Source organism: Fundulus heteroclitus, chromosome 20, assembly GCF_011125445.2.
Source record: "Fundulus heteroclitus isolate FHET01 chromosome 20, MU-UCD_Fhet_4.1, whole genome shotgun sequence".
Classification (NCBI taxonomy): Eukaryota; Metazoa; Chordata; class Actinopteri; order Cyprinodontiformes; family Fundulidae; genus Fundulus; species Fundulus heteroclitus.
The window spans coordinates 6,727,522-6,751,919 of record NC_046380.1 but is presented as its reverse complement, the minus strand read 5'-3'; the positions used below and the strand labels follow the sequence as shown (position 1 = coordinate 6,751,919).

Below are 24,398 nucleotides of genomic sequence, written 5' to 3'. Positions count from 1 at the left end.
ACTTTTGTGCTGCCATAACAGTCAAGATACATGCGGAAATGGTTGTTGGTTGGTGCCTTGGAAGATTAAGAAAGTGCATGTGAGTACGCCATGTATCCTCAGATTTTTAGACAAAAGCGTAAAAAAAATAGCTTGATGGCTTGAAATGGTTGTTTCAAGGACTACAAATTGAATAAAAGAGAGCAGGTCGCTTGGAGTTTTTTGCGTCACATCCATAGTTATCCGACTGTTTCTAACCTGATGACGCTGACCCTGTTAGTCCCGCCTTTGAAATCAAGCTCTACCAGCTCCTTACCAGACTGATATGCTGTGTATGCAGCGCATGTCAGTCTGGCTGGCCAGGCTAGTCTCTGCCAGCTGTGCACATATACAAACTTTTTCCTATTTTCTTTGCAAAATAGCTCCATTAGATCAGCTGGAAAGCATCTGTAAACATACATTTTAAAATCTTGCATGGATTTGCAACTGAGTTTAAGACTGGGCATGAGAATACATGAGAATGCTTTTGTTTAAAAGAGCTCAATTGTAGTTCTGATTGCCTGTTGCAGTCAGGCATCCATTGGAAGTTGTACCTCTATCCCTATCTTTTGCAGCCTCTGATACTTTTATCCAGTACTGTCGTGGTTTTAGCACCAGCTGATGGAACAAAAAGTTCAGTTTTAGACTCAGCGGACCATAGCTTTTTCTTCCATGCCTGCTATTTCCCCTGACATGGCTTATGGTAAACTCTTCCATAATTATCTTCTATGTGGTGTCAAAATTCCAAATAAGACACATCAACACTTTAGGTTGTAACATGACAAAATGAGAAACATTGAAGCAGTATGGACAGTTTCACCAGCCACCACTGGACTGGTCACATGTTAACCTGCCTGTGAGAAAACAGTAATGGTTTAAGCAGTGTTGTAGTACTCGAAAACGGTCTTGGTCTCGAGACCGGTCTTAAGACCATTTTTTGATAGTCTCGGTCTTGTCTCGGACTCGACCACATTTGGTCTCGGTCTTGTCTCGGTCTCGGACATTGAGGACTCGGTATTTTATTTCAAGACCGGTCAAGACCACAACTGTGAAAATAACGCTAAATCATCAGTATCAATTTCTTTAAGATCCTTCTTTTTATTGGATGCACTCCTGATTCAAATCCAAGCAATAACCCGTCTCATTGGTAAATGCATGTTGTTGTTTTTTTAACTGCTGTCGCCCCACCCCCTTTCACCTTGAGCGCGGACTGCAGCACTTCGATTGAAAGTTACAAGTGGTTGTCTGAGAAGGGGATAAGATGTCGGGCAAATCATCGGTTATAAAATTTGGCTATTTAAATCACAAACAATACATTTGTAAAGCAACATTGAGAAAAAAGCATACAGCGCAATGTAAGTTCTGCAGTGCTTCACTATCAGAGACGGTGGGGACTACGTCCAACTTTTATCGACACCTTGAAAGAAAGCACAAAGAAAGGTAAGCTGTGTGTAAAAGTGATATTAGGAAAGCTAGCAAGTTAACGTAAGCAATTTCCTCGGTATCAAAATTATTCTACCCGGCCATCACACAGTTCTTATTTCAATATTAGCTACACATATTAAGTTAGCTAAAGTTATATATGTATCCTTTATCTTTTAGGGTGAATGTTCTCCTTTCTTATCCGCTATTTGCCACCTAGCTTGATGCACAAGTTGTCACCTAGTAGTGTTTGTGAAAACATGTCGGACATTACTGATTTAATTTAAAGAAGTGTTGATTCGTGTTGTGCATGGACAACGCTGTTTCAATTACAGCTTTCCTGAACATGTCTCCGTATTTCTGTCGGCTTCATGAGTGGATTGCAGCACATAGGTGGAAGCAGAGCAAAAATAAAAGTCTGAATAGATAATCGTAATATATTTTGGTTCTTGTTCAATACTTCTCATGAAGGAGAAGACTGATGTGGAAGTCTCTACCTATGTTTAATAACCATAATAAGGTGACGTACGTAACCATGACAGAACAATGGTTCGTAATGGTTCGGTCAATAAGTCACCATGACAGAACGTAATGGTTCGTAATGGTTCTGTCAATAAGTAACCATGACAGAACGTAATGGTTACGTTCTGTAACGTAACCATGACAGAACGTAATGGTTCTGTCAGCATGTGCTGGCTTGTGCTGGTGGGTAACCCCAATGTCTCCAAAGCCATCATATATAATTTATTAATGTGCCAAACCTGATATGCTTAACCTTAAATAAGTTGTATTTTCTTGCATTGGTCCTACAATTAACATTATTAAGGGAAGTAAGCAAATGCAGTTAACCTTGAGAGACTGAGTCGACTGGACATATAATAACATCCTGTTCCTAAGTTAGATTTTTTCTTTCTCATGAAAAACAATTATGAGACAGTGAATGAATTCATTCACTGTCTCATAATTATGAACTAAGGTCAATGTAAGTTACATTGACCTTAGGAGCTGGATATAGCTCCTGACATTGAAGATAAGACGTGGAGGTGATGCTCTGTTGTTTGGCTGTGGGAACTAGTCTATAGATATAAGCAGAGAGTGAAGAGACTAATATGCCTCACCTTATGAAAAATTAATAAATTAGTTGCTTTGTATGGATATAGGCAAATTACTTTTAGAAACCACATTGTTATGTTGCCATTTACAATTTCAGGTCAATAAGTAACTTTTTACCAGTTCACTCTCTATGGTTCATACCATATCAGTCATTTAACTTACTTGTTTATCCATTTCAAAAATGTGATGGCCAAAATACCATTGATTTGCATTTTGTTTATCTACATGCGTTTCTAGTAACATTACATTACACATATTTGACATGTATTTGTAAAGTTCCTACTTATTTTTAAGGTTGTTTTCTTATGTAATTGATGTTCATATGATCAGATAAACTGATTTCTATGTCCCATTTATTAGGTTCCTGGAATACAAGGCAGGGCAACAGAGTGATGTCACACAGCCAACAATATCGTTATTTACACAGAAAGTGCAGCTCTACAGCCCACAATCGCCAAGGCAGCAAGCCATCAGTGAAGCCATTGTTCAAGATTTGATCATTGGATGTTGTCTGCCCCTCTCCCTCGTGGAAAATGGACACTTTAAACACTTTCTTGAAGTCCTGGACAGTAAATACACACCAATCTCTAGAAAAACAGTTTCTGAGAGACGAATTCCAGAATTGGTCAGAAAAGTCAAGGAAACTGTCTTGGAGAAACTGAAGACCCAGTCGTCTGTGTCATTAACAACTGACCTTTGGTCTGATCGCAGGCTACGCTCCTTTCTTGGGGTGACTGCCCATGTGTGCTACAAATCTAAAGATTGCTATGCACTTGAATCCTACCTGCTGGACTGTAGGCGTTTTACAGGGAGGCATACTGGAGAGCACATTGCGTCTGCCTTTGAGGAGATCACTGAGGAATATGGTATTCGTGACAAAATTAGCTATATCATAACAGACAATGCACCCAATATGAAATGTGCTTTCAAAGTACACATGCCCCAGCAGCAATCTGATGACAGTGAGAGTGAAGAGGATAATTTAGATGACGAGCACTTGTGGGAGGACATTAATTCAGAGGAAGACATTGACTTACCATGGTCATCTGGTGAACGTCTTTCCTGCTTTGCACACTCTCTCCAGTTAGTTGTGCATGATGGTATGAAGGAGGTCAAGACCATTTCTCGCACCATAGCAAAAACGTCAAAGTTCGCAACCCTTTTACATAGCAGCTCACAATTTAAAGATAAGTTTGAGGCTGCATTTGGCACCAATAAAAGTGTTCCAGCTGCAAATACAACTCGTTGGAACAGTACATTTAAACAAGTACAGGCCCTTACAACTCTAGAACACAAATCACTCAGTGAAATGTGCAACAAAGACTATGAGGATGTCGTGTTCAGTGCGCGGGAGTGGAACCAGCTAAAGGAGCTATGTATAGTTCTTTCTCCATTTGCTGAAGCAACAGAGCTGACCCAAGGGGAAAGATCAGTGACTATTAGTATGGTGGTTCCAACTGTACTGGACTTGAACACACACCTCCTCAAGATGGAGGAGACCCGAATGCAGTGCCGGCCGTTGGTCAGAGCCCTCCAGCAGTCTCTGGTGAAAAGATTTTCTGGAATCTTTACAAAAACAAACATGGCCAAAGACAGTGGAAGAGAGGAACCTTTTAACCATGATGTGTACTTCTTTGCTGCCATGCTGGATCCACAGTTTGGCTTAAGCTGGGTGGATTTAGATGTTACCAACGGAGGTAATGCAGCATCGGTGAAGAAGTTCAGAGATGAACTTAAGAAGACACTGACAGGTTGGTATGCATTTTTCTTTGCTGAAAAAAAAGTCTTATTTGCAAAATTATAAATCTTAAAATGTCTTAAATTCGTAGCACATAAAGCCTTAAATCATAAAGTGGAATTTATAGTCTTCTTTTCATCAGTTTACTTTTGTCATAAACATTATTTTGTACACTCAAAGTTCTTGAAAACTAACACAGTCATTGTGTTTGTGTTTTTCAGACACATTGATCTTTGGGGTGGAGAACATGGAGAGTACAGATGACAAGTGCTCAGAAGCCATGAATGTGGATCCAACCAGTCATTCGCCACCAGCCAAATGCCCTCGACTTCTGTCACGCTACAAGGCACATAAGAAGCACAGCTCCTCTGTCCAGAATTCAAGTATTGCAACACAATTAAACAGATACTTTAATGATATAAGAGACTGTGACAGTGACAATGCTCTTGCCTTCTGGGGAGAAAACCAGTCCAAATAGCCTCAACTGCACAATTTGGCTTTGAAAGTGCTATCCGTCCCTGCCTCCTCTGCACCAGTGGAAAGGGTTTTTAGTCGAGGAGGCATTGTAATGAGACCCCATCGTGCACGTTTAGGTGCAAAAATGCTGCAGTCTCTAATCTTTCTGAAGTGCAATGAAACCTTACTTTAAACTAATTTTATGTATCACCTACTTTATTTCAACCACTGTTCAACTACATGGTTATCCTTGTTCTCGAGTTTTGCCATTGACGTTTTCTAAAGCTTTGGCGTATTATGAAACTGCTTCCAGTTGTATAATTTTATTTTTGAAACGCATGCAGTTGGGCCTCTAAATGTCAGATTTCTTTATTATGTATGTTATGTATAAGTTGCTACATCCATTCAACAGCAGAGTTAAAGATGCAGTATGTAACTTTGTTAAAACAAAAAAATATCTTTGTAAAAGTTATATAGTTTTTTTTATATATTTATGTCACTATGTTGTGTCAGTATGTTATGAGACCGACAAGCTGTGAAAATATTGAGCTCCTCTGCCTTTTCTCCATGTTCCCAGTGCTAACTGGAGAAATACACTGCTTGGTCAAAAACAAACCATCTGATCCAGCAAAAGGGTCTTAGAACTGATAAAAGTCAGTCATGTTTTTGTGCACGTATTTCAATGGGGTTTGTATTTCTGCAGATGGCAGTAGTCGCTCAGGGAGGAAGTGAAGGAGATCAATCTTTTTTTCAACAAATTATCTGTCTCATAACATATTGTCACAACTTAGTGATAGATATAGATTTATTTAAGAAAAGTTATATAATGTAGCGAGAATCTGTATACGAGAGAGAAACGAGAGAAATGATTGGGATTTTTTCAGTTTTACATATTTGCACATGGTTTTGAAATAGCACATTTAAAAACAACATAAATGTATGTACTGTTCATGAAAGGCAGAGAAAATACTATTTTGATCGACTTTGATTGTTTGAAATTCTGTGATTACAACATAGAAGTACTAAATAAAGATGTTTATGTTTATTCCAGTTCTCTGTGTAAAATATCTAGGTGTTTTTACGTGAATGTGGGTCTTTTAGATCAATTTTAGTGATTTTGATCATGTTTCACATTTTATTGTCACATACTGGCGCTGGTCTTGGTCTTGACTCGGTCTCGACTTCCCTCGGTCTTGGTCTTGACTTGGTATCGGACCCTAAAAGTCTTGGTCTTGTCTCGGTCTCGATACACTCTGGTCTTGGTCTTGTCTTGGTCTCGGGTTAGGTGGTCTTGAACACAACACTGGGTTTAAGTTTATAGATTTTTATTCAGATGTCTGTACTCTGAGCCATTTAAACCAAAGTCAATGTCTTTGCTTGTGTGCACAAGCTTGACCAACAAAGCTGATCTTGATTCTGCAGATGTGACAGGGTGGCAGGTGGACAACAGTCTCAAGTCCTTTTGAGAAGGAAAAGTCTTCTCACTAAGCGGCACTCTGGGGACAGGAGGGCTTGTGTCTTATTAGAAGTTACTTGGATAAAAAATTTGCCTTCTCCCCATTTCTTTTCAATTTGTACGTTGCATGGATTCGGTGTCATTGACACATTCTACTGATTTTACCTTTTGTATGTTGGATGGCACGTTCTAATGTTCTTTTACAATGAAAGGTGTAGTTTTCGGGTGTGTTAAAGTAAAACAATAAATAAAAAACTACTGATGAGATTATCGTCCCTCAAAGAACCATTTGTGGAGTTCACAAATAACAAATCAAACAACTGAAAAGCCATTTGGGGTCAAGTTAAGTATCTTTGTAAAAGCAATTTTTAAGTGCATTGTGAACTATGGCTTCAGAAAAGATTGAATGAACTTACTAGATTTCACACAAAAAATTTTACGCTTGCCTGAGGTGGTTATCGACTTTTTCAAAAAAAGATTAAATACACTAAAGAGGATAATGTTAAAAAACATGGTTGAAAGAAACAACAGCTACGTGTGGACTAACAAAGACACTCAAACGTTTCTTAGTCTCATCCTGTGAAAAAAATAGCAAGACATTCATTAAAACAACGCTCCATTACTGATCTGTGGTCTGTGCTAGGTTACTACCTCTACTTGCTGTTTATTGCAGCGTACCATCAACGTATGACGACATTACGTTCTGCGCCGCCAAGTTAATTCGCTACAAGCCAGTAGAAGGAATAACGTCGGATTAGTATATTTTTTGCAACATTTTAAAAGTTTGCCTAAAAATTTGCATTAGAATTGGACGGAAGCATGCCTCGTAATACCACATTAATGACATTGCAAGATTGCAAACAATGAAAGCAATAAAAACTTAGAAAAGCATCTTGTAGCAATGTTGAAAGCACAAAACAAGAGTGACTCGTCTTCAAACATCAGCAGAGACACTTCATCCACTTGTGTTATAAAAACTGACTTACTGAGAAGACAACGATATATTTCCATTTCGTTCAAAGCACAAAGCTCATTCTTATGTCGTTGTTGTTGCTGCATTCCTTTGGACAATAAGCATTGTAGCAAGGCTAGCCAGAGAAAAATTGGAAGGAGGAAGTTTAAGAAAATGCAAACGCGACAAACATTAAAAAAAAAAATCCCAGGAGCTCAGCATCATCGAGGCAGCATTTTCCTTATAATGTAGCCTCAAATAAATGCAGAGACAGTTTGGATGAATATTTACTGGCTACGTATAGGTTCCACACGCAAACATTTTTAAATGCTATAAGTCAAAGAAACAAAAACTTAGACACACAGTCACACATCCCCCCAAAATAGCTTTGTAACAATGTTATTTAATGTTTCCAAGGATGCATAACATACCATGCTGAGCTAACATATGCAAACAAGCATCTACAACACTCACATAACCTTACACACAAAGAAAAGCAAACAACTGACAGACTGGCATCATAGTTAGCAGCAATCTTACTCTCTGACAATCACAAATGCACTCTGTACCCTTCATTCGGCGTCTGATGACCCCCATCCGGCACTTAAGCGAAACAGAAAACATCCTCTCCCTCTTCTTGACTCTTTCTCTTCTTCCTGCTTCTTTCTCTCTGTTCCCCCCCGTTCCTCCTCCTCCTCCTCTTCCTTGTTAGTCCAACATAGTGCGAGCCGAGCGAAGGATAGAAGTAGAGGCAGGGAGTGAAAGAGAGCGGTATTGGAGCTCTGGCCAGTCACATGGCAAAGAGAAGAAGGAGAGACAGAGAGAGAGAGAGAGCAAGTCCTTCTTTCTAACAGGGGAGCCGCCTCCCCACTCCTCCATCTTTCACCTTTTTTTGGTATTGTTCACTCTCTCTGTGTGGGAAGAAGTCAAACTTAGCTGCCCGTCATCGGTTTCCATCATTATCTAACACATCCTCTATGCTACTATCTTTCTTTTTCCATTCTCTTTTGCTTCTGCGATTTCTTTTTCTTAACTTCTCTTCATTAAGTCCTTTCATATATCCATGCCATAAGATCTTATTTAGAATGTTGTTTTAATTCCCATTCATTCCATTTTTGACATAGTTTCTTTCAAACTGAAACAATTCCAATAGGAAAATAGTAATAGTCAAGTCGCCAGTTTGAATGTAACTTCATATGATGAAGCTTTATTTGCCAATTTATTCATTGAAGACAAAGAATGGAGGACAAATGCGATTCCAAAGGTGGATATGCACAATTGATTAAACTGCAGTCATTGTTGCTGCATTAACACGTACACTATCACAGTTGCACAAAGGATGCTTGAAGGCAATACTTGGTAGACGATCATATTTCAGGTGCTATTCACTCAAACACTGGATGCATATAATAAATCTGGCTGGTTGGAGACAGTTTTGCTGCTCTTTATGCTCACAAATGGGACAAGATATTATTGACTGAGAGGCCAAAGTTCACAGAGAGTGAAGGGAAACTTGAGATGGTGGAATAGAGAGAAGAGTTGATGGGTTATTTGTAGCGAATCATAGTTATGTTAATATCAAACAACATTATCTAAATCCAAAATTGTTTCTGATATCTTGGATCCCCACAGTGAATCAGTGTGTTTGAGGAGCAAAGTAGCAAAAAGCCTCAGCCATGGAGGAAAGATCTATGAAGAATGCCAACAGAGCAGAAAGATGCAGTACAACAGTAAATATTTAGTATTATATATAATGTCAAGCTTTTTTTGTGTGGAATTATTAGTATTGTGCGTCTCGTGAACGCATGCAAACTAAGTGTTTTTATGACTAACATGGGCTAACATGACATAAAAAAAGCAAGTGAAACATACAAGCCATGGACGAAGTCAATCTGCTGGCAAAGCTTGCATGAAGGTTGGACTGAAAGCAGCTTGCAAGGAAGGAAGCGAAGCTAAGCGTACCAAAGCTACTCCGCGGGCAGCCTCTGTTGGAGATTCTGCATTTTAATGAGCAGAAAAGAATCAGCTGATTGATCAACAGAGATGAGGTGGCAGAGGAAACCCACTGAACTGCTCTGTAGACAAAGCTCGATTTGAGATACTCACGACGTTTAAACGGGCATCTGCACACTTCAGTCAAAGAGATCAAACAGAAAACGGTTGCTTAATGGTCTGGAAGAGCAAAAAGTAAAGTCCTAAAACTGTCTCAATCTTTTACCCAAAACAACTTGTATCTGTCAGTTTGGGCATTTTTGAAATAGGTTTGATCCAGAGTAAGGTTTTAAGGCTGGCAGAAACGGACTAAAAGTAATCTTTTAATCTCATTCAATCTTATATTTACAAGAATGCAGGGGAGTGTTTGTCTTTTTTTGTCTGAACAACTCTCTCTCTCTCTCTCTCTCTCTCTCTCTCTCTCTCTCTCTCTCTCTCTCTCTCTCTCTCTCTCTCTCTCTCTCTCTCTCTCTCTCTCTCTCTCTCTCTCTCTCTCTCTCTCTCCATTATTGTCTCAACCCTAAAGCTAATCCCATTAAGGACTCGTTTCCCTGCAGTTTAACCTGTCTTGCCCCAATTCATCACTCAAAATCGTATGATCCACCACGCGTTCTCTCTCACCTTTTTCACTATTATCCGTATAGGTCTGTCTTGCTCTCTCTCTCTCTCTCTCTCTCTCTCTCGCTCTCTCGCACTGTCATGGCAGCTGAGTTCAGAGGATGGAGAGGAATTTTTTTAGAGAAATGACAGAGATCAAAGCTGCAAATGGTTGGGCTCAGCGGAGGAAGAGAAGAACAGTGAAATTAGGAGGTGAAGGAAGAGGATTGGATATTTGAAAGAGGAGCCGGGAGTCATGGAGTGTAAGGGTAGCTTGAGGGGTAATATAGAATCTGTGGGTAAAAAAAAAAATGGATGGTAGGAATGAGAAAGGAGGCAAGAAACTGAGAAGAGAACAAACTATTTGCCGGACTTTTGCTCATTAAGGAGGAACAATAGGGCTGACCAAAGATGGAGAAGAGATTTAAAAAAAAAAGCTACCTTTGGAGGGGGGAAACGTATAGAACATATACAACATAAAGCAGATTTAGTAACGCCATACCGTTGGAAATGGAGATTACAGCCCACAGAGGAGAGGAAGATGAGAGAGGAACAGGGGAGAGGGGGTTCAGAGAGAGCTGGAAGAAGATGACATGACAGGTGACAAATAATGAGTGGAGAGCAAGGACAGATACGGTCCAGAATTCAGCAAAGCAGGAATGCATTTGTAAACCTCCCAGTTTTGGCAGAGTCTTGGGGAAGCCTTCACACTGAAAACTCAGCTGTGAAGGAGTCAGCTTACTCTTGCCGTGATAGTTGGCCTACACCCACATAGAGAAAAAAAAAAAAGCCTATTTTAGGTACAGTATTCCTTTTCTACGAGGTTGGCTATATTATTTTCATATCTTTGCTGAAAGATGACAAAAATCCATCATTTTCTGTTCATTATGCTCTGCAGATGGTGGGTAAGCAAAAGGAAATTGCCCTGATGATTGACACATACGTTGCAAGACTGACTTCTAATGCGTATGCCAGCATTAATTCTACTTTCTCTTCTTATTTAATGTGAAAACATATGTAGACATATGCGGTTAACAAACTGAATAAACGGAAAATCTGCAGACCCTGCCTGCAGTTTCTGATGAGTACATGCAAGTGGCAATTTCATCCATCACCACTGCTTAACTTCAGATTTCCATGCCATAGCTAACACACGTAGTTAAAATATGCTGTTTTACATATTTATATACATACTGTAAACTGGAACACACATGGAGAAAAATGCATTGAGATGCAAAACAAGTTTCAGGCTGTGTTTGTATCTTTCAGAGAAAAAAAAAATAAAACATTGTTTATCAGTTGCTTGAACATCCTCAGAAAATTGCTGGCAAAAATAAAATAAAATACACCCACACATCTGCCTACATGAGATCAAGACTAACAAAATGTGATACTGAGGAGGCTGAAAGGGAATGCAGAGGGAAAGAGTTGAAGAAAAATGAATATGAGAGCGAATTTGAAAAGTTTGAGGACAAAGCTTTCCTTCTAGCTGTATTCAGTCATGATACTGAGAAAGTACACTTTATTTCGGTTCCAGGGTTTACTGTGTCAGAGCTTGAGAAAAATAGAAATTCTACAAATTTTATTTCATCAACAGAAACAAAGACAGAATCCAAAAGTTTCTGCGAAAAAGTAAGAGCACACTTTCTACTTTTATATCATATATAAAGGAAGTAGCTAGCTGTGTCTGTTGACCAAATGCTCTTGGTTGTCTCATCATCCTGATGGTGACCACCTCTACAAAATTACAGGTTAACTGCACCGTGTCATAAAAATGTGTTAACACGATGGCGAAGAAGGGAGACATCAGTGGTGACCTCAGGGAAACAGTGTTATCTGCCCAGTTGCTGCTCAATTTGGGAAGAGTGATAAGATCGTTTTCTAACAACCAGAAATCCATCATTCTTGGGAGAAAAAGATTCATCACAACTGGAAGCAGTGAAAATGGCTTCCAATCTTCCAAGGACTGGATGTCCCGGCAAATTCGCCCAATAATTAGAAAAGTTACACACAAAAACCAATACAATCAAAAACTATTAACTCCTTCTCAGCTTTTACAGATCTCTGCTAGCTTGTTAAAGATCTTGTGATATAAATGGCCAGTACATGGGAGATTTAGAAAGGAAAACCTTTTTTCTCTGTAAAACTAACCTGGGAGAATGACTTTTTTGGGGGGGGGGGGGGCTACCTGGTGCCCACGGGCCCCATGTTGGTGACCCCTGATCTAGATAAACCACCAAACAGACACAACTGTGACGTTTGACAATAACACATCATACCTCTGTATACTCGAGTTCATGGAGTCACATGTAAGACTATCTGCCCAACAATTAGGAATTGGCTCACACTGGGTTACAACAGCAATATGTAAAGAAAAATAAGCCAAAATTCCTGCACAATGAAGTAAACTTAGTGAACGCATATATAAAATAATTGTTATTGCCGTTAAAGGTGATCGAACAAGCTATTATAGTATAAGCTACATTCAGGGTTTTAAACCTATGCATTTTTTCCTCATCTTTTTCTGATTAAATAATAACAGTGAGGAATCTATTCCATGTCCCAGGTTTAAATAATCAAAACCAGGAACATTATCAACTTTATTTGCCAGGCATGTGCACACATACGAGGACTTAGACTCTGGATTGTACAATGTTCACGATGTGCTTACTTATCCAGTAATACAATAGCACAATAATGCAGTAATAAAATTTAAACACAGGCTATAGTTTAGAGAGCACATATAAACACGCTATAAACAAGTTGACAGATTGAAGCAATGGTGCAATGAGCAGAGTGCAACGGATGCAGGACTAAATTATTATTACCATTATTGTTATTGTTATGCACATATCGGGGGTGGAAGTGATGTATATGCTCATACAAACACAGATAGGTACACAGTGTGTTGAGTGCAGAGCATGCTGGGATAAATAAGTACAATATGTAGGATGCAACAGAAACTAAAACCTAAAGGAGGGAGATACTAACGCTGGTCTAACAGAAAAGACTAATGTACACAGAGCAGAAGACACGAATAAGGAACTGAATCCAGAGATATTAACTAATACACATTTCTAACAATAATGGACACAGAGAAATGAACTGAATATGGTAAGACCTTTTAAGCAATAAATAAGAAGTGTCAAAACACAGACACGAATGAAAACCAAAGCTCAGACATCCAAATATCATAACATGTATGTCCTAACTATTGTGTCCTAGCTATTGTTCTTCTATATGGAACTGAGGATTGGGTACGTTCTCCTCACCATCACCTTAATTAATTTTTTTAATAAGTTAAGTAAGGTAAAATAAAAATACATTTGCTAACCGTTGATTTTTTTTTACTTACTACTGGTGATAAATCAAATTATTTGTCTTAATAAAGAGGAAAGAAGGCCTATAATCTGAATCAAGTCAAAAAAAGTTGCACAGGTCCTGAGGAGTTACAGGTAAACTCAGCCTTATAAGCAGTACCTTCGCAAAGTGGATCAACCAGTTTAATAATCAAAATTATTATTATTATTATTATGTCAAGAATATGGGATTTTACAACTACATAATGTATTTTTTTACCAGTATACATATTTCATTATACCAGTACCATTAATTAAGAGTTTCTGAAAATAAAGGATAAAAATTATTGTTTCCAAGGGATTATTTAACAAGTTGGAAAATAAGTAAAGTAAGTAAAGTAAGGAAGTAGAACAGACTTTGCAGAATGCTAACACATCATTTCTGGTTTCCAATGGAGTCTCTTGTGTGTGCATGTGTTTCACAGAGATATTAATCAAAGTGCTGCTGTGTGTCAAGGAACCATTACCACCTTTTCAAAAAAAAAATCTGACTGCAGATGTTCAAAGAACAATGTTGCGGCTAATCTTAGCTCGCTTCATTATTTAGTCTCCAAAAAAATGTAATATGTTTTTGCACTGAATGGTTGAAACAGAAAAAGAAAGATAAGCAGAAACTAAAAACTGAAACAAATATTAATGGGTTTTCTTCTGTCACTTTACCTTACCCGTTTGATCTGAATAAATAAATAATAAAAAACAAAAACTATATCCCCAAATAGGTTGGTCATTCAGTCCCAATGCAGCCCAATGTGGAAGGCAGGGGGGAATGCAGTTAGATAAAACCTGAATCCTTTGCGAGTGCTGGAACAGAGTGAACAATGCGGATGAGAAGAGCAGGAACCAGCAGTCCAAAGCTTATTTAATAAATCATCACAAGAGCACAGTCCACAGAGTATTTGTGCGAAGCCAATATGGTTGCTCACTTCTACACATGCAGTAATTCAGTTCAGTTTGAAAACAAGTCTGCACAGTGGGTAAAAGATTACCATCAGCCAGACTGAAAAACAATGTTCCATATCCTCACAAATTAAGGCTTGTTTTGCAGCCAATGGTTTAATTCAAATACCATGTTACATTAGGCAAAAAAGAAACATATGTTTAGAGCATTTTACAACAACTTTCAGCAACTTAGATTAGAGACACTGCCCCTCTCTAGCTCAGGAAAAATAAACTAAAATCAGACATCTGCTGCTGTGAGCTGCAGCCCTCAGCATGGTTTATGCAACACTTAGAGTAAAAATATGGATTTTAGTAGGACTGTAAATGTCTGCTCCTCCACAACCAAACTCAGGCACTTTCTGAAAGATACATTATTTACTACGGAAAAGCAAGTGCTCTATGCATTGTATGTACAGGACTTAAAATTAAAATTAGGAAACAAGAGAAAGATGTAAGTGCAGCACATACAAAACTGTTTTCTATTATTGACCAATACGGCTCTTTAAAAAACAAACAAAGCAGACAGACTTTGCTATGAATCAAACTCCTTTTAGAAATAGTTTGTCACCCATTAAATAAAATACCACGGTAATTTAAAATCAAATATAGCTGTTGTGTTTAAAATCGCCGCAGCAGGACCTCTAAGCTGCATGTGACTACCCTAAAGGATTTCAGGACCAGGACATCCTGGAATTGACAGATTTCGTCATCGATCTGCAAGTATCAATAAAAGCCGTGTAATGATGGAAACTAAATGGCATGGTTAAAGCATCGAGACGCTGAAGATAAAAGAGCAAACAATCTCGCTAGGTGAGCTTTGCAAATGTTGTCTTGCTCCTGGTTGGATGTTTTTGCCAGTCTGCCACCTCCCTTTGTTGCTAGACTCCCACATTTGGCATGAGCCAGTACAGTCTGAAAGACCTTAAATTTTTATGAGCAGATGCATGTTTAAAGACTTTCTAACCCCCCAAACCAGAGCCTTACTCTATCCACATCTAATTTTTGAAAAATGCGCCTTTCTCAGGTCCATAGTGCCCAGCAGACCAGGGAAAGTGCGGCAGTCTGGTCTGTGACTGACACTGAAATGACACTGGCACTGATAGTGACATAAACATGGAGAACGATCACAGTAATGCTAGTTTAGCGACGGAGCGGATATATGAGGTGGAGGATTTCTCTCCACCTTCTTCACCAGAGTCAGAGTAAAGGGGGGAACGAGGGGAAGGTTCTGTGGAGGAGGCCAATGGCTATGAGCTGTACTGGTTTCAGTTGATGGCTCTAGACTTGCCCGAGGCCTGTACATAGGAGATGAGGCTGCTGTTATATCCCACACAACAGAGTTTTTCTGGGTGTTGTCACAATATCTTCTGAGCCAATATCAATACCGATTCAAAAATCAAATCCATATGTATATAAGTCACCTTAAATGTACATAAGTCATCGTAAATCTCTGCTTTATTTTTTTTTTTCTCGATCCATTGTATATATGTGGACACACTGTATATATCTCTTGCACCTTTTCCTCCTTTTGGCACCTTCCTTTGATTATTAAGCCGATGTGACACATGAATATCTCCACTGTGAGATCAATAAAGTCTATCTTAGCTTATCTTATCTTAAAATAACTAAGTTGTCAAAATAATGACAGGGATATGTATACAGCACTATTGGACATCCATGTATACATACATGTGCAAATTCTCAGTTATCTGTTTGCTGTCATTGCAACAGCAAACAGGCTTAAATCGGAGGCAACCAGACTTTCATTCAGTTCTTTCTGAAAAGGTTTGGACAACTCTCCAGGAGTCTTTATCAACTCTCCGCACAAACTGCAACCTGTAGTTGGTGCGCTGCTGTTTTTAAGGACATGGAGGCCCATCCTCCTTGGCGCATTGTACGTCAGATGCAGATCAGTGACCCACCCGCCACTGTTCTGGGTGGTTAAAAGCTATTGCTTGGTGTGAGTGGAGGACTTGGTCACCTGAATTATGATGAGATGCTGATGTAATCTCTTTGGACTGTGTTGGAGGACCGAGCTGTAAACACTGGGGGGTTGGAAACGGGGAGGATTACGCTTCCATGTATACAGTTTATCAGCAAAAGGAAGTGGTTTGTAGGTTAGTTTTTTTTATTTTTTATTATTATTTATTTATATAACTAAGGGACAACATATTAGCTAAACTTAAACAAAATGGCCTTCTTCTTCTTTCATCATTTCCTTTTCAGGGGTTACAACAGCAAATGACCCCATGATCTCCATCTAAGCCTATCTTCTGCATCTTTTAGTTTCATACCAACTACCTTTCATGTCCTCTTTCAATTTTAAAGAAAATGCTTAAAATGTCTATGAATAACATTTGTAAAGGTAATGCTGTGTAGTTAGAGCAGAATACGAGAAATGTACTACCTGCAAATTCTTCTTGTGCTACGTCTTGTTGAACACAGACAGATTTTCTCTGCAGTGACAGCTATTGTTTGGAAGCAGCTATATAAAAGGCTGCTTGTCATGTTGCTGACAGGACTTGCCCCCAAAAGTACTGAATAAACTGGGATTTACTGTCCGTTGTCATATCACATATCAGATGAATGCAACAACATTCTTGTTAGCAATAGTTATACCCAGAGAACATTGTACATCACTTTCTGTCAAAATAGTATCTAAAGCTATTATATGCAAAACATATCATTCTTATACCTAGTTTTACCCTTGATTGTCCAGTTAGGAAAAGTCAACTTCAGTCTGCAGTCCAGTCTAATCTGGATGGAATCAGGTAGAGTGAAAAATATCCAAGACCCAACTGAAAACTGCCAAGAGTTGATGGAAAAAAAGAGAGGGTGGTATATAAAATTATCTGAGCTGTCCAATTTTTTTATTTATTCTTGCAAACATCATCTGTACCTATATACGATTATCATAAACATAATAACTAGTAATAATAACAAATTACTATAACAGTAATTACTAAAAAAATAGCATAAAAGAGAGATATTTTGGATTAAATCACACACATTAATAAAGAGCTTTATTGTAATGAAACCAAAAGAATCAAATACTGAAAAATAGGGAAAGGATCCTGTTAAACAGAAAAGCTTCTTTAATGTATACAATAAAGTGTCTAGTTGGAGCTTGATTTAAATAAATTAATATTTAAATTAACTTTGGGGGTCACTTTATGCATCTTGTTTTAAATAATACTACATATTTTCCAGTGATATTATCAAGACGTTACTTGTTTGTACCTGTGAGACTTTTTTGGTTGGTTTTGCTCTTTTTATGTCTCTCTCTGCAGGTGTAGAAGCAGACTCTGAGGAAGTTATGTTGTACTCTCTTTTTCCTCTACTTTTTGTCACCTTTTCTCCCTTTTAACGTTTTACCTCATTTTTTTTCTCTTCCTTTCTTTCTCTTTTACCTTTCTGTTTCTGTGTTCATTGAACTTAAAATGATCCGAGAAATAATATCCTTGCATATATTTCAAGCAGAGCATTATACCGAATGCAGTAATTCTCCACTTGGGAAAGTAAATCTGTTTTTCCAATTTGAATAACTTACTTATCATAATTTCACATTTCTATGCAATCCAGTCAAAATATTATCTTGTTGTCTTTTTAAGCTTGCATTTTTTTTTTCATTTTTAGGATGAAGTCAACATTAAATTTTATATAAAGCCTAATAAAAATAAACTCAACACGGAATTTAAAAAAATAGTTAATACTATCCAAATCAAAACTGGATTTGAGAAATTTACTTGTGGGTTAAACCTAGTATTTTCAATTGCATCACTTTTATTTTAGGGGGACCGGGATATAAATATATTCTGTCTAAATAATCAGAATACCATCCACTTACTGGTATGTTTATTTACACTTCCAAATTTTACCCTTTTGGTTTCGATGCATTCAGTTGTTTGTTGTCAGTTGTCTGTAATTCCTCAGCAGGCTCAGTGGCTAACATTGTTGTGAAAGAATTAGCTGCTAAAAGCAGTCTGTTACTGTGAACTACACATCTTTTCAAAGTTGTGAAGTCTTAGCAGCAACCTTATCAGACGTGATAGTTTCCAGCATCAGCTTGGGCCTTTAGTTGGAGATAGCTGTGACATATCTGTGATGATATGTGGCAGAAATAAGGAAGCATACTTAAAAGTCATAAACTGTCAAATGCAACCTGTCTAAGTCATATAAACTGGCTTTATTAAACATTAGATCTCTGTCAGGAAAATCACTTTTAATCAATGACTTCATTACGGACAATAATCTTGATGTTATGTTTTTAACAGAAACATAGTTACATGAACTTAATGAGGCACCTATTCTGATAGAGGCAACTCCTCCAAACCACAATTTCCTCTGTGAGAGCAGACAGCAAAGGAAAGGTGGAGGAGTGACAACATTGTTTTGTGATTCACTAAAGTGTAAAACCGTGTTCTGGTAAAATTTAACTTTTTTGAATATTTGGCTCTCCGGGTAAAGAGCCTATGTACTATGTTCTTAAATGTTTTCAAGCCTCCTAAGTAAAAATCTAACTTTTTTAATGATCTTGATGACCCCATATCTGTGATATGAGTTGATTATGACTCTTTAGTTATTGTGGAAGATTTCAACTTTCACGTTGACAACCTTTGTGACACACTTAGAAACTTTGGTTTAACTCAACATGTTGTTGGTGAATATTCTCAGTCATCCATCATGATCAATACAAAAAAGGTTAAAAAATATAACAACTGGACATATATTCTGAGGCTGAAGACATTTTGCTTCTAAACTTGGTACTCTCCACTACTCCAGACATTTTGAATTGAGAAAGCTTCCTGGATGGGAAGTAAAACATCTATTCAGTTTCAGAATAGAAGTTCAGTTGTTATGTTTTTTAACCTTTTTTTTTTAATTCAACATGTTAAACAGCCGACGCACAAACAGGGACATATTTTAGACTTAATCATCACTAAAGGTCTAAACATTTCTAAGGTAAATGCAACTGCTGTTGCCCTATCTGATCACTTTTCTGTTACCTTTGAAAACATCATTTCCAGTGACTCATTTAACCAAAGGGACATCATAAGAAAACACATCTTTAAGGACAATGCCACAGAAACTTTTATCCAAGCTTACTCTTCTACTTCAACATTGCAACTCAGTAGATGAACTAGTAGATAACTTTCAGTCTAAAGTTTCAGACGTCATTGATTTCATTGCTCCAATTAAAGTGAAGGTTTTTTCTGGGAAGAAAAAATCTCCGTGGTGAAATGCTCCAGCAGTTAGAAGTGAAAAAAGGGTGTGTTGAAAAGCTGAATGCAGGTGGAGAAAGACTAGATTCCATGTTCACTATGACATCTATAAAGAGAGACTTTACAGATATAACCTATAATTGAAAATGCAAGGGAATCTTTCTTCTCTGAGATCATCAACAAGAACATTAATAATGCTCGTGTCTTATTTGCCACAGTCGACAGGTTAACAAATCCTCCTGTGTCCGTGGCTTCTGAACTCCACTCCACCAGGGACTGTGACGAATTTCCAAACTTCTTTACTGAGAAAATCCTAAAGATTAGAGGATCAGTCCAGAACCAAAGCTGTCTCCAACTAGAACTTATCTTGACAAAATATCCCAATTTAGTCAAATGAACTACAAAAGCTTAGAGGAGATTGTTTACCATCTAAGTTCAGCATTTAATAATGTTGACCACTCCATTCTGTTAGAACACCTGGAGAACTGGGTCTGCCTTTCTGGTACAGCTCTCCACTGGTTTAAATCCTACTTAAAGGACAGGAACTTTTTGCGTCAGTAGGTAACTTTACATCAGAGATCACAAAAATCACATGTGGGGTTCCCCAAGGGTCCATCCTGGGTCCTCTCCTATTGAATATCTACATGCTTCCTCTAGCTCAGATCATAAAAAACAACAACATCAGCTACCATAACTATGCAGACGACACACAGCTCTACATCACCATGTCACCAGGTGACTATGAACCAGTTCAGGCACTGAGTAAATGCCTAGAAGAAATCAATGCATGGATGTGCCAAAATGTTCTTCAACTGAATAAAAACTAAACTGTAGTAATAATTTATTGGACCAATAGAGGAAAGATCAAAAGTTAACACACAGCTTCAGCTGCTTCAGCTAGAAACCACGGATCAGGCCCGAAATCTGGGTGTAGTGATGGACTCAGACCTGAACCTCCAGAAGCATCTAAAGACAATTACAAGGTCGGCTTTCTATCACCTGAAGAACATTTCTAGGATTAAAGGACTGATGTCTCAGCAGGATCTGGAAAAACTAATGACTTTATCTTTAGTCAAATTGATTACTGCAACGGTGTTTTTTCACAGGTCTGCCTAAAAAGTGGATCAGACAGCTGCAGCTGATCCAGAACGCTGCTGCCCGCGTCCTCACTAAGACTAAGAACGTAGAGAACATGGACCCGGTTCTGAAGTCCTCACCAAGACTAAGAACGTAGAGAACATGGACCCGGTTCTGAAGTCCTTCCACTGGCTCCCTAGATGTCAGAGAATAGACTTTAAAATCCTTCTGTTAGTCTATAAATCCCTGAATGGCTTAGCACCTAAATACATCACAGACTTGTTATCAGTGCATCAACCCTCCAGACCACTCAGGTCTTCTGGTTCTGGTCCACTCTGCAGAACCAGACCCAGAACCAGACATGGAGAAGCAGCATTTAGTTCCTATGCTCCACTTATATGGAACAGTTGTTTTTATTTTAATTGTTATGACGTGTGCTTTCTGCCTTTCTTGGCCAGGTCACCCTTGTGACAGAGCTCTTGATCTCAATGGATTTTATCTGGTTAAATAAAGGTTAAATAAAATAAAATAAAAATAACCCTCAAGAAAGCTCTGTTGAAAGTGCTGAAACCCTGAGTTATTTTAAATCAAGGTTAAAAACTTATTTGTTTACAATTGCTTTTGACTGCTCTAGTTAAACTGTTTACTGAAACATCATTGGTTTAAGTTTGTAGTCCAGCTGTTTTTAAAATCATTAACATTTGCTTTTAGTTTCCATTTTTCTATGTTTCATTTTGATACATTTTTCTTTGCTTTTATTCTGTTTTTATTTTCCTATGTTTTAATCATATAAAGCACTTTGGATTGTCCTTGTACTGAGATGTGCTGTACAAATAAATTTGCCTTACCTTGCCTAAAGACATAGCAGGAAAGAATATGTGCTTTTCCAGTAAACTAATGAAATTCTAATAAAACTCCCATAAATCTGCTCAGTGCACAGTAGGTGTCAAAGCTTTCATGGGGAACTATTATAAACGACTGCCACTTTTCTATTATTTATAATGAATGATAAGAGTTGTAATACAGTGAAAATGGAACAGAGACTGACAAACAATCAATCTTCAGAACATCTGAAAGTGGAAATCCGGGCTTGACAGTGGCAAGCCAGATACAGAGTTACACACAATGTATAGTAATAAAAAAACAAGCTAATCTAATTTAAAGTTAGTTCTAAAGTAACAGAGAATGAGCTTATCAGAAAGAGCAAAATAAAAGTAAAAATAAATACCAGAGTAAGTATTGCATAATTATTGTTAATATGGCATACTCAGGTAAAAAAGATAACACATTGAAGGTAAACCGTGGAAAACACCAGCCTATTTAAAGAATGATATGAGACAATATGTAATATGCATGTTAGTACAGCAGCATCTCGGTGTAGCTAAGGCATGTGAAAGTGTACCTTAGTATCTGGGAGACTAAACGATTCATGATCAGATCAGAACCCGTGCAGAACCTTAACAGAAAAGAAGGATTTCCAGGTTTGCTGGATCACAGCAACATTGCTTGTTAAGGTCAGAGACTCTATCATGGTCGCCATCCAGTGTGAATGAACCCTCCATATTTCTGACTAACCCTTTTTACACAACCACTGTTCATCTTCATTTTTCATTACAACATACATTCCAATAAAACCTGCCACCTGCGTTTAACCCATCCCTTAGGGAGCATCCTGGGGGGAATGAAAACGTCATCTTCACTTTTGATAATTGACAAATGCCAGTTTGCATGAGAGAGGCAAATGCATTTGCTCATCCAAAATACCGCAGCAAAGCATAATTCTGTCTGAAGCTGACGTTGCGCATGGCTGTAATAAATGGGAAGTAGAGGTTGTAAACTGGCATAGACCATACAATTGAGAACAATGGAGAGAGGCTTTCAGGAAAGGGTTGCTATTAGGCACGTTGGAATTGTTCTGTCATGTTAACTAGTACTGGCGACGCTACACGGTGTCCAGAGATGTAGAGAGAGAAATGATATTCTATGTGCGTAATGGGAGGACAGCAGAAACAGCTGATCAGAAATGTGGCTACTGTGGTTTCTCCTATTTTAGCTTCTCTTCAATCCCTTAGCAAGCTTTCCATTTATATTCAGCTCTTTATTTAGGCTACTAGAGAATTTGGTGCTGGAGGCCACACTCACAACCTTTCTTCATTCTGCTATGTTCTCCTTCTATTATGCTTCACTTAGGCATTATCTTGTTTTTATCTTTTACTTAAATGTTATCCCTTTTTTTAGAAGCTACACCTGGTCCAGTAATTTTCTGTTACTGGCTGATCTATTACTTCCAATGCAATTGTTGCTGTCTCCCTCTCTCCCTGACAAAGCCACTGAGGGAGCTACTCCTGCCAAAGTACAAATGTACTTTTCATCCCATACATCACAGTGCTGGTTTAGCACTTCTCTGTTTACCTCTGTTTCTGAGGTAGATGGAGCCACTCAGCCATTAACTATAGCCCCATTTACATTAGCCTTGTTAAACCGATTCATGCCGAGTTCAGACCGAGCTTGGATCAGTTAACCGTGCCGAGCTTGGTTCTGACGTCCATTTACACATCACGCTAGCACGGTTCCTCACCTCCTATTGACGATCTGCGGTACTACTGCTCTCTAGGATTGAAAGGGGGAATCAAATAAATAAAAATGGCGGCACCCGTAACATTCAGGAAGTTATGTTTGGTTATAATTGTGATAATTCGTTGTTTGCGGAGAGTCGGGCGAAGAAGGCAACCTTTGGTAAATTTACTTGACAGAGTCGGCTTTTGGGACGTGGATAAGGCAAACGATAGTCTAATCAGTGCTTACAGACAAGAAACAACGACAGACGTTGTTGTGTACAGTTGAAGTGATCTGTGAATTGTAAAGCCAGACACGCCGGAAAAACAGCAAAATTAATCAGCTGACTGTAAGGAGATGACGCGGTCTGCTCATTCACTCTTTGTTATCAGAGAACCGAGCCACTGATAAACCGGGCCGAGCCCTACTATCGAACTAGTACTAGATTTAGAGCGGATCGGTTGTGTCTGGCACAGTGCAGTTCAGTTTGCGTTCCATTTACACTCGATAGTTATTTCAGTTACCGAGCTCGGGCCGTTCTCGGCACGGGTTAAAAAGTGTAATGTAAATGGGGCTTGTGTTTTCTATTTTTAACAAAGGACGTTCCCCTGGAGCAGCGTGTCTGTGTTTTTGTCTCTACCATAAACAGTATACTCCTTTGGCTCTATGTGATTTCTAAAACCACAGAGGGAGGGTGAACTCATCCTACCTCTGTTACTTAATTAAGCCACAAGCCAAGGTAGCGGCCATGTCTTAAAGGTGAAACTTAGGAAGAGGCAGCAGACTTTGTGACTCAAGAGCTGCAAAATAAGTGATGGGACCTGCCAATGATGGGATGAGAAAAAACAGGACAAGGTGTGGTGCATCAACTTTCCAGAGAAGTAATTGGGAATTGATGAATGTAAGACCAAAAATGTTTAGTTTCTCAGAGAGAAAAAAACATTTTCAATCCAGAAGCAATAGTTTTCAAATACTGTTTAGATAACCTTTTGATAGCGCTTAGATCTTTATGACTACAGTTTCACCCACAGGAGCTTTAAAGGAACAATAAAACAATTAAAGACGTGATGAAGCCAAAGTTTACCTGTTGATCAGTTTTGACTGTCTAAAGCACCACAACAAAACCAAATTATCAATAGAATCACATTGAATTGACAGGGGTAGATAAAGAAGAATGAATACTGTGCAATCAATCTAGAAGACAAACATTTATTACTAAGGTGAGATGCAAGGATGAATATGAAAAGATAAGCTTTATATTTTAAGTAAACAATGCAAAAAGTTTAGCAGACTAAAGACAATGACCTGCCATCTAATGACTGATTTATAACACCTTTAATTCAAACTTCTGATCTCTTGTCCTCCACAAAATCGGAATATATAGTTTTCCCTTGATTCCTAATTAAAATCTCTTTCTTCTGCTCAGCTGATTCTTTATATTCTCTGTCTGCGACTTAATTTTCAGTCAATCAGCTCTCCTGTTCTTCACATGTGCCCTTTC

At 38.3% G+C, this 24,398-nt stretch overlaps 1 protein-coding gene across 6 annotated transcripts in view; it reads right to left on the bottom strand.

Annotated features, from left to right (window-relative positions):
- grip2b (glutamate receptor interacting protein 2b) overlaps positions 1 to 24,398 on the bottom strand; it is a 301,598-nt gene that overhangs the window by 130,115 nt on the left and 147,085 nt on the right. The window contains exon 1 of one of the 6 annotated variants that reach the window (XM_036151435.1): positions 7,725 to 7,847. The exons of the other annotated variants lie outside the window; for them this stretch is intronic. Within the exon in view, the coding sequence (XP_036007328.1) occupies positions 7,725 to 7,779 (55 nt within the window). The 5' untranslated portion in view covers positions 7,780 to 7,847. Of the gene's footprint in view, positions 1 to 7,724; positions 7,848 to 24,398 lie in introns of those variants that run through there. 6 annotated transcript variants of the gene reach the window in all.